The sequence below is a fragment of the Lissotriton helveticus genome, chromosome 11 (genome assembly GCF_964261635.1).
Source record: "Lissotriton helveticus chromosome 11, aLisHel1.1, whole genome shotgun sequence".
NCBI classification, from domain to species: domain Eukaryota; kingdom Metazoa; phylum Chordata; class Amphibia; order Caudata; family Salamandridae; genus Lissotriton; species Lissotriton helveticus.
This window is the reverse complement of record NC_136072.1, coordinates 470,561,674-470,572,368: the sequence shown is the minus strand read 5'-3', so window position 1 is coordinate 470,572,368 and position 10,695 is coordinate 470,561,674. Positions and strand designations below refer to the sequence as shown.

The following is a 10,695-nucleotide window of genomic DNA, read 5'->3' as shown; positions in this document are numbered from 1 at the left end:
CGCAAATTATGTAACATTTTGGCTGCCTCCTCCCCTGCCTGGCCGCTCTCCTTCCTGCTCCTCGTGTCCTTCTTCAATGAAAAAACGCACAAGATGTACAAAGTAGGACTTTTTTGATTTAAGAAGGACGCGAGGAGAAGGAAGACGAGCAGCCAGGCAGGGTAGGAAGCAGCCACGCAGATAAATGTCTTATTTTTTTACATTTTAAATTATTTGGGAGGGGGTAGGGAGTGGAACAGAGCTCCAGATTTTTTTTGCAAACTCTGTGGAACTCCGCTTAGAGGCACTACGCCAGCTCCGCCCACCCTTATCTTCTGCACTTGCCATACCTCTTAAAATCCTGATGTGGGCGCAAACTATGGTTTGCTTGTGAATCGGGGTTTACACAGGGGTTACAATGAACCCCATAAGGGTTTGGTTTCTCAAGATAGGATTAGACATTACATAAGTTTGTAACTACAACATATAGCACCTAAGAAACTTATGGTGAGCCAGAATACAGCGGACTGTGGGTTATGAACTCACTCTCTGGCTGTTTCCCTTATGGGGTTTGAACGCTATTTGTCAAAAGTAATGTTTACAATATATCCAGGACTGGATAAACTGTCAGAAAATCCTCAGTCAAAAACACACAGACTGTGCTGCCCAACCCATAAGAATTTTGTCCAGGCTGCTATGTTTATGTCATTGAGTCCACACACAGTAAAAAGCCAGTCCCTCCCAACAAAAGCAAGCTCTTGGAATCTCTTTTAATTGCATGTTTTTATTGCTGAAAAATAATAGGCAGTTTTTTGTACCAACCAGTACTATTAGGGATCAAATAATGTATTGAATCTACAGTAGGCATACACATTTTCTGATAATAAAAGTTGTCAAAATCCAAATTTTGTGAGCCAATTCACCTCTTCAGACGGAGAACATCTCAAAGATATGATGCATTGTAGGATGCTGAAGGTCTTGGTGGACCCAAGCCCCAAATCTCTCCATACTCCAGTGTTCCTTGGTAGTCTTTAGTCTGTGATGCTTTTCGAAGCGGTAACTAATCGTATTGACATGCCTGCGAATAAACCATGATGCCAAACAAAGCTAAATTGAATGCTTTAATGCCACACTGATATTAGCACTATGTTGCTTCAGCAGGCAATGGAAAAACATGGCCAGTGTCTAGTTTTGCTACTCCCTTCCACGTGTAAACAAATATTAATCAGGGCCCATATCTGGGTAAAGCAAGAACCCAGTGAAGGTGGAGTCGTTAATATTGTCGGCGTAAATCCCGTTGTACGCTCCCTCGCCAAACACTTGCAGCCAGATCTCTTCGCCCGCCTTCAGGTGAAGCAGCACAGATCCTGAAGCCTGATCCAGGTTGCTGATTTGGAACTGATCGTAGGTGAACATGATGGCCTTCCCACTTTTGTACAGACTGACCTTCACATCTTTCAGGTACACAGTGAGGTGGTAGGTGAAATAGTAGGTGCCGGGAATCACGCAGAGGAACTTGCCTGTGGTCTCGTCATAGTGCTTCTGCTCGTTGTAGAAGATTTTAGTGAATTTGATGGGCATGTTGGGTGGAGGATCTTTAGAGGCTAAGCCGACACTGAAAGCCGACTGATATGTGAGGGAGCTTTCTCCTCGCTCGCCTTTGAGCCCGGGGGTTCCTGCTGGTCCTCGGGCACCTTCAACGCCAGTCACACCGACCTCTCCCTGGTCTCCCTTCTGCCCATGTTCACCTGTAGGTTTGACAGAGAAATATATTTCAATGCGCAACTTTATTTAATGCAAAATTGTATTTGTTAAGAAATATATCATAAAGGAACGATCTCAAATCCGCAAGGCTAAGGACAGAGTCATCATTTACCTGCACAAATGAAAAGAATGGTTGGAACTGTAGTAGCTCACTTATAGCTTCAAGAGTTTTCTATGGATAATATTCAATTTGACCAATTATCTCAATTTGAGAAGTACACGTTTCAATACCTTTTTACTTGGAAATGTGTTCTGACACATTTTCTCAGTCACTAGTGATGATAAAATGAATAGTGAATGCTACAGGCTGAATTGTCCCTTGGTGCTTATTTACTAGTTGCTATTATCAATCATCTCTACTAATTTTATCTATGTCACAGCAGGGAAAAACTCACGTGGCCCTGCTGAGATTAAATCCTAGGATAAATTTTTTCAGTTGGTGCTGAACCCACTGAGCTATCTCACTATCCCCTGATATAATGCTCTCATCCACATATCCCTCAAATAATAGTTAATGGTATGTACATATTTTTAAATTATTCAGGGCATAATTATTGTTATAGATTTTATATTAAACCGCATTGTTTTAAATTTTTCTGACAGCAGCCATTTTGTTTTACTGTGTACCTCATTTATCAAGTTCAAGCTTATTACACTTTAACCCCTTCGAGGCTGATGACGAGCTCAGCTCGTCATGAGTTTTACCTGCCGTGCGCTCATGACGAGCTGAGCTCGTCATGAACCGCGGGGTTTTTAAAACTTCAGCGCGCAGCGGGAAAAACCGCCGTGCGCATGAGGTTAAATATAACGGTTTACAGAAAAGTATTAAAAAACACATAGGCCTAAGCTTCATAATACAAAAAAATCCCTAGTCTGACAGTGGTTGCCATATCTTGAGCATCCTATGTACAACATTTCATCTTAATATGTATATTAAAGCACGTATTAAGAGCCACCTGGAGCGGTGTCCGGGTGATGCCATTCCAGCCAAACACGCATTCTACTGTCCCCAAACTGCAAGTACCTGACCCAGGAATTGTGGCCCCAGGACCTGAACCTGAAAGAGGAGTTGTGAGGACTTCTAAAAGTTGCTGCACCCAGCCCTCAATCACCCTCCTCCTACAAAATTGAGGGAGTACCAAACACTCCCCACAGCAATCCCCTCTACTTCTGGCCCACCCTGGCTGCCCGTGCCATGCCTACCTTGGGCCAAAACAAGGCACCCTGCATCCATTTACCACCTACTCCAAGCAAGTGGTAAATGGATGTGCATGTGTGCCCTTTATATTCCAGGAATGAGTGGAACACATGGAATTTGGCCTGTAGATAGCAAGTCCACATATTATTAACTTGAAATCCCTGTATTTTGCCCTCGTTTTACCTGCACCACAATACTGTGAAGTCAGAATAACAGCATTAGCCTGTGTACCAGGGGCATTGCTTCAGGTGATGGGGGGGGGGGGTGTTACACACCCCTATTAAATGAATTTTATGGTAAATAGTTAAGTACAGGTGCTTTCAGTCGTGTATGGTGAGGTGTCTGTCAGATTTCAACAGGAATTTTTACATACACACAGATAAAAATGCACACACTTTCCCCCTCTCTGTTTTGAAAGTCTTCCAAAATATTGTATATATTCAAAATTTGTTTTCTCTTACTTAGTACCTCTACCAATTCACATTTGTCTCCATTTCAACTGCCCCTTTAGCCCCTCTCATGTTATGTTATGTTATGTTAAATAATATTTATAAAGCGCACGTACGCCCTTGGGCTTCATGGCGCTGAGGTACGGGAACATAACAAAGAAAGGAAGAATAGACAGCCGGTTTAGGAATAAACATTATTTGAAGGCCTGTCTAAAAAGCCAAGTTTTAAAGTGATGTCTAAAAGTGAGAACGTCAGGGCTCTGTCTGAGGGGCAGAGGAAGCGTATTCCAGAGGCTGGCGGCTAAAAAGTCAAAGCAGCAGCCGCCTGAACGTTTTTTGTTAATGGAAGGAACAATTAAGAGATCCTTCTTTGCAGAACGGAGATTAAGTGAGGGGGTGTACCTGAGTACCAAGCCTTCAATAAACTTAGGGCCAGTGTGTTGAAGAGCTTTGAAGACCATGCAGCCCGTCTTAAACATGACCCTCTGCGCCACCGGGAGCCAGTGCAGTTGTTCCAGGCCAGGGGTGATAGATTGCCACTTTGGCTGCTTGAGGATCAGTCTGGCCGCTTGGTTTTGAACTAGTTGTAGTCTCTTAAGTTGGCCAAGCGGAAGTCCCAGGTAGATGCTATTCGAGAAGTCCAATCTGGACATAACCGAAGCAATGACCACCTGGATCAGGGCTGAGTGGGTGAGGAATTGGGAAATCTTTTTTATTTTCCGGAGCTGAAAGAAAGCCCCGGAGACAACAGCACCAATTTGACCCTTAAGAGAGAGGTCGGCGCTGATTATGACTCCCAAGCTTTTCACAGAGGAAGATTTGCACGGGGGCTGGCCCATGATGCTAGGCCAGAAATGAGGACCCCAACTTAGCTCACTTTTCCCAGGCAAGATCAGTTCGGTCTTGCCTGGGTTAAGTTTGAGGTGGTTGAGGTTCATCCATCTATGGATGTGATCCATAGCATTGTGGAATTCAGTAACTGAATCTGGGGTATTAAGGGGGAAAATAAGTTGTAGGTCATCGGCATAATTAAAAATGGAGACGTGATAATTCTTTAGTGAGTGAAGCAGAGGACGAAGATAAAGATTAAATAAGAGAGGTGACAGTGAGGACCCCTGTGGGACCCCACAAAATGAAAACAATTTAGGAGCAGAAAACGGACCAAGTGTGACGGATTGTGATCGGTCAGAGACAAAGGAAGTGATCCAATTCAGGGCCGAGCCCCTGAGGCCGGCCTGCTCGACACGGCTGACCAGGATGGAGTAGTCCACCGTGTCGAACGCGGCCGACAGATCGAGGAGTATCAGCGCCTGATGGATGCCTTTGTCAGCATTCGAACGGAGCTTGTTCTGGACAGCCACGATGACGGCCTCCGTCGAGTGGCCGGGTCGGAATCCTGCCTGGTTGGGCTCCAGATACTGAGTTGTCTCGATGAAATTAGACAAACAGTTTGTTACATGAGCTTCCAGTACTTTTGAAAAATAGGGGAGTAGGGAAATAGGTCTGTAGTTGGTAGGGATGAGAGGGTCAGTGCCAGGTTTCTTGAGAAGTGGAACAACAGAAGCATGTTTGAAGTTTTTTGGCTCATGCAGCCTGCTTGTCATATAATGTATTTTTACATTATATCAAATGCCAGCGTGATTGTTGGAAAATCTGAAGCTCACACCCGCATCTAATCTTACTGACCAACATACACCCCTATGTATCATACTGACTAAGGGACCCTTTCGAATTGGCAGGTGCGGCATTCCAATTGGACTACCACGCAGGCCAATTCTCAGTGGCCATGTGGTCCTGCTCCTGGGATTACCCTGTGCAAAAACACGTTTTTTCCAGGTGTGGACCTGAACCCGGTAAAACAAGTAGGGTTTTGGACCGACATTAAGCAGAGGCCGGGCAGGACCTAATTCATACCCCACCTTGAGTAATGGGGAGAGCATATAGTACTCCACCCTACAGCTGAGGACCCCATCCTGCTTCTCACCACCTTCCACCCTGCTGTGGCTCTCATTTACCGCCTGTTCAGGATAGGTGGTAAATGTGAGCGTTAAGCTCAATGGAGTCAGGCAAACCCTGTGAAAAAACACTCAGTAATCCAGTGAACAATCGGTTATCACCAATTGGGGGTATTGAACTCGTGATTCCTATTAACTTATTGGGCGATCCAGTTGGAATTGTTAATTCTGGTCCCAGTATCAATGCACAGAATTAATGGGGAACTCACAAGGGAGCCCTAACTCTGTTACTTATATCTGTATCATAGACCTTGATTCTTAAACAAAGTTTCATATCATAGCAAGAAAAGCACCTCTGCATTCATAGCCTCAATTTCTTCATGACCACCTCAATAACCTTGGATGGGCATTCTGGGCTGCTGGAAGTAAGGTCTTCCAGGACCTAAATAATGTATGACCTCTCCAAAATAGCCTATGGGAACCTTCCATTACTGGCCTGTGGCACATTTACCAGTACCTTCTCCAAATGTTTTCAACCGGACAATGTGAAATACAATCTCTACACTTTATGAAATGCATGTCAATATTTTAACCCCTACTTTGACCAGCAAGTGCTTTAACCCTAGCCTCACTTTGACTGACCCAGCTATTAGTTTATTAGTATTCTATTTCAGGTTCTAGAAAATATGGGCATCAAAGGCATGAGCAATAACTGTGAGTTGCAGTAATTATCAGGTTAAAGAAATGGTCAAATCAAGGAAATGTCAGTTATGGTAATTTGTTAGGTCGAAGTAAAGGTAGTCATTAATGTGTGGACTGAAGTAATGGTGGTGCAGCATAGTGGAATATTGTTGCAGCTACAGATTAAAATTTTAATTTGTTAGTTTAGTAAAGTGCTAAAAAGTCAACAATTCCTCGTATGCTAGCGCCCTCGCAATATACTGCATATGACCTCACGTATTACATCACTCATGGCATATTCTGTCACATTATTGATAATATCAAAACAACATCTGAAATGAGATGACATAATTGAAGACAACACTGTACTTGGCAGGGTGCGAGTTATAGTTACTTTAAATACATATAGCTGGTGGATTTCAGTGTCATGTTTAGTTTACAATGTTGCACACAAACTGACATTTCACCTGACTTTAAAGTCAATGTAACCTTGGTTTTTTTCAGTGAATTTCTGGATTTTTTTAAATGCAAAGTAAGATAAGATGTTCTTTCTATAACTAATTATACCATCGCTTTAACCAGTGGTGGCTACTCTTCAACGGCGGAAGAGCATTGCCCCACTTACTGCTTTTCAGCAGTGAAAGAAAGGGTATAAAATTATAATAACTTGATGTTATTATCATATTACTGGTTCATGCTGCGGCAGCATGGGGGCGGGGCTTATCTGCTCACAGGGCAGGGAAGGAGTGTTGGGCACACTTTCAAATAGTTCTTTCTCTGAAGTGAACACAATTGGCTTCATAAACGACCTGTGCAGCTAAATAATATAGAGTCAGGTCAAAAAGTGCTAATCTGTCCTTTTTATATGGCATTTGTAAGGGTGTTAGCATTTGTTGGACTTGGCCCTTTTTGCAGGGTTATCTCTGAACTTTTTCTTTTCCTCCTAGCCTTTTTTTCTGACATGGTGTTGGTGGTTCGAGGACTCTGGGCACTTTAGCACTGCTTTCCAATGTAAAGTGCATGTGCTCTCTGTGGTAAATATGGTATGATTGGTCTACACCTGTTTGGCATATTTAATTTACCTGTCCGTCCCTTGTAAAATGGTATCTCATATACCCAGGGCTGGTAAATTAAATACTACTGGTGAGCTTGCAGCGCTAATAGCGCCACCCACCAAAGTAGCCTTTCAAACCTGTTTCAGGCCTCTGCCATTGCAGGGCTTGTGCATGCAGTGTTACTGCCGCTGTGACGTGTCAACAAAAGTGTGTGATATGTCTGTGACCCCCCTTTTACTGTATGTCAGTCACCCCTAAGGTAGGCCCTAGCTAGGCCTATGGGCAGGGTGCTTTGTAGGTAAAAGGTAGGACATGTACCTTAAGTCCGTGACATGTCCTGGTAGTGACAAACAGCCATTTTGGTTTCTCACTGCTATGGGGCTGCCCTCCCATAGGAATGCATTGGGGATTCCCTGATAAGTGTTTCAGTGGTAATTCCTGATATGAGAGGAGCAGCGTGGTCAAGTTTGGTATGTTTGGAATAGTAATAATAAATGCTATGCAATAGTGTGCGCAGATTTATTATAACTATTTTAGAATGCCTCTTTTAGAATTTGGCATTTTTGTGTGCTGTCTGCCTGCCTGATGTGTATTACATGTCTGGTTTTGGATAGGCAGGGGCTGGTTAGGTGTGTGTGGCTCCAGGAGGGGCAGGGTGAGTCAGTGCTAGGCTGAATAGGGCATCTGCATTTGGAGTAGTGGGTGGAATAGTCCCCTGACCCTGAATAGGTCTGTGCCTGCCTATGCGAATGCTGGCTCCGCCCTCCTGTGTTGTGTCTGATGACAGAGCCCCAACCTGACAAAGGAGGGTGGGAGCCCTGTAAACAAAGTGCTCCGCACCCCCAGAACAAGTTGAGGCTGGATTTCCCCAAGCCCTGACCAAGGGCAGACAAAGCAAAAGGGTAGTATAAATATTGGGGCTGTGACCCTATGAAAAGGGGCTTCCTGGTGACTTGGGGGGACTTGCTGCTGCTGGTCTCCAGGAGGAACCGCCACTAGGGACTGCCTCCCAGCTGGAGGGCCCTGTGAGCTGGCCTGCCTGGGCCCAGTCTTCTGTCCCTTAGGACTCTGGGGAATTAACTTTGCAATCCATGCCCAAGGAAAGGGCTTGCACAGGACTGATCTACTGCCCTGCTGGAGGAGTGCTGCCAGGTCGCAGTGTTGTGTCTCCAGAGTGGAGACAGGCTGAGCCCTGCTGTGCCTGCAGGAGAAGTGGGAGCCCACTCCCTGTATTTGCACTCTTGAAAGCGGGAGCCCACCCCGCTTTTGAGTTTTATTTACAAGCGGGAGCCTACCCCGCTGTAATTGCGATCCTGAAAGCGGGAGCTCACCCTGCTGTTTGTGTGTCCTTTGGGCGGGAGCCCACCCCGCACTTGTGAGGAGAAAGGGGAGACTTGCGGCCGACCAGGAAGACAGGCAAACATTGCCTGGTTGTGGGCGGGGCTCATTCACGGCCCATCAATCACAGCGAGCCGAGAAGAGGAAGCTGAGAAGGCCGCCAATTGCAGCGCTGCCGCAGAGAAAGTCAGGCAAGTGGAGCCTGACCGAGAGGAGGGGCCCGACCAGAGCCTTGAGGGCTCTCAGTGCCCACAGGGACCAGGAGAAACCTCCCAGGCATGTTTAGTGCCAGTGAAATCTTTCCCTTTGAGAGGCAAGTTATTTTAGGAGTCCCAGAGGGGAGCTCCCAAGCTGCACGGTGGTGCCAGTGACATTATTCCACTGGGGTCAATTGTTGATAGAATCCCAGTGGGGCTCTCAGGGCATAGTGAGTGCCAGTGCTGATCCCAGCTGCACCGCAAGAACGCGGACAGCTGCCACGTTTGGGGGCCATTTCTTTTATTAAGGAAGGGGTGAGTTGCACCTCAGCGCATTTGTGTATCGGTGATTTTGCTGCATTTGCAGCCTTAGGGCTAATTGAGAAGCCCTTTCTTCGCACCCTGACATTTTGGACAGAAGGCATTTGAGCCCCAGTGAAAGGCCAGTTGGCTTGGGGTCAGGTTTGGTACCTGTGTGTACCAGTAGGGTGCAAGGCCCTAAGGGAAGGTGATGTATGCACCTAGGGAGTGTCACTGAGATGCCATTGTGATTTATGCGTCATGTGATTTAGGCCTAATGTGATGCAGACATAATGTGTTTATGTTGCAGGTGATATTGCTAAGTACAGTATTTTACCAGTAGTCAATGGTTGTGTTTTATATGTGCTACTAGTGCTTTCTAAAGGTTCTGACAGTGGCCCGATTGGCCCTGTCATGTATATAGTCCCCTGTGAATATTGTCTAGTGCTAGTTGGCACAGTGTATATGTGTGATAATGATTCTAATGTGTTTTGGATAATACAAAAGCTATGCTATTTTTTCTATAACCTTATTTGGAGTCTCTTTTGCAGTGTGCCTAGTGTGTTGCTGCTGTGCGTGTGTGTTGCACAAAAGCTTTACACATTGCCTCTGGGAGAAGCCCGACTGCTCATACCAAGCTACCAAGGGGGTGAGCAGGGGTTATCTTCAGCGTTTAACTCCCTTGCCCTGACTAGAGTGGTGGTTTCTGCCTTGCTTAGGTGCATGCCCTAGCCAACCAGAAATCCCATTTCTAACAGCATTTACTCTATTCTGGTCGTTTTTTCAAAAAAAGAGTTGGGAAGTTTTAGCCATTTCTGTGACATTGGTATAGTCTGAAAAAAGAAGAAACTTCATGGCAATGGTACCATATTCACTGGCGCAATTGTACCGATGACCAATACATTTTCAGTCTTAGAGCTCTAAATATTTTGTGTTACACTGAGTCTACTACATTGATACCTGCACCCCAAAGGGCCAGAATGTGTTCCTGGCCCGTTGTGGGCGGAAGTTCACTAAGCTCCCAAATTCCACCTCCCACACATGAGAAGGGCTGTTGCTGCGACTGTTACGTAGCCCATCAGCGAGCTCTTTTTCTATATCGCTAAGATGACATAGGTTGCTGCTGTGAGTGTTACATGGTTCACTGGAAGGCTCACCTTTTGTCTCTCTATGACATCATAGGTTGCTGCTGTGAGTGTTACTGAGCCCAACGTAGGCTTCCCTTTTATATCCCAAAGATGGCACAGGCTACTACTGTGAGTGAACAACAGCAGAAATAATAGAATTCATAGATACAAATTAAATTAAAATTTCAGAGCCTCGTGCTCTAAATATGTTGTGTTACAGCGAATGTACTACAATGCTATATTTGCACCCCTAAGTGTCAGAATGTGTTCCTGATCCATTGCAGGAGGTTGATCAGTAGGGCCCCAAGGTCCATCTCCTTAAGATGAAAAGAGTTGTTGGTTTAAGTTTTAAGTATCCCATCAGAGAGCTCTCATATTATCTCCCTACTACGGCGTATCTTACTGCTTCAAGTGTTTTTTAGCCCACCTGAGCCTCAACTTCTAGCTTACTAAGATGATGGAGCTTGCTGCTGCGAGGGTTGCGTCGCCCGACGGGGGCTCACCTTCTGATGATGTTGTGAGTGTTAAGCAACCCAACAGGGGAATCACCTTTCATCTTTCTAAAACAGAGGTCTTCAAACTGTGGGATGGGCCATCCAGCAGTCTGGACTTGATCTCAGGAATGGGATGCAGGCTCTGACCAGGAGGAGCA

At 45.3% G+C, this 10,695-nt stretch overlaps 1 protein-coding gene across 2 annotated transcripts in view; it reads right to left on the bottom strand.

The window, feature by feature from the left end:
* Positions 1-960: 960 nt before the first annotated feature.
* The window catches only part of LOC144792888 (adiponectin-like), a 43,546-nt gene continuing 33,811 nt past the window's right edge, over positions 961-10,695 (bottom strand). For both annotated transcript variants that reach the window (XM_078668092.1, XM_078668093.1), the window contains one exon: positions 961-1,727. In XM_078668092.1, coding sequence (XP_078524218.1) covers positions 1,201-1,727 — 527 coding nt within the window. In that variant the 3' untranslated portion in view covers positions 961-1,200. The remainder of the gene's footprint in view (positions 1,728-10,695) is intronic.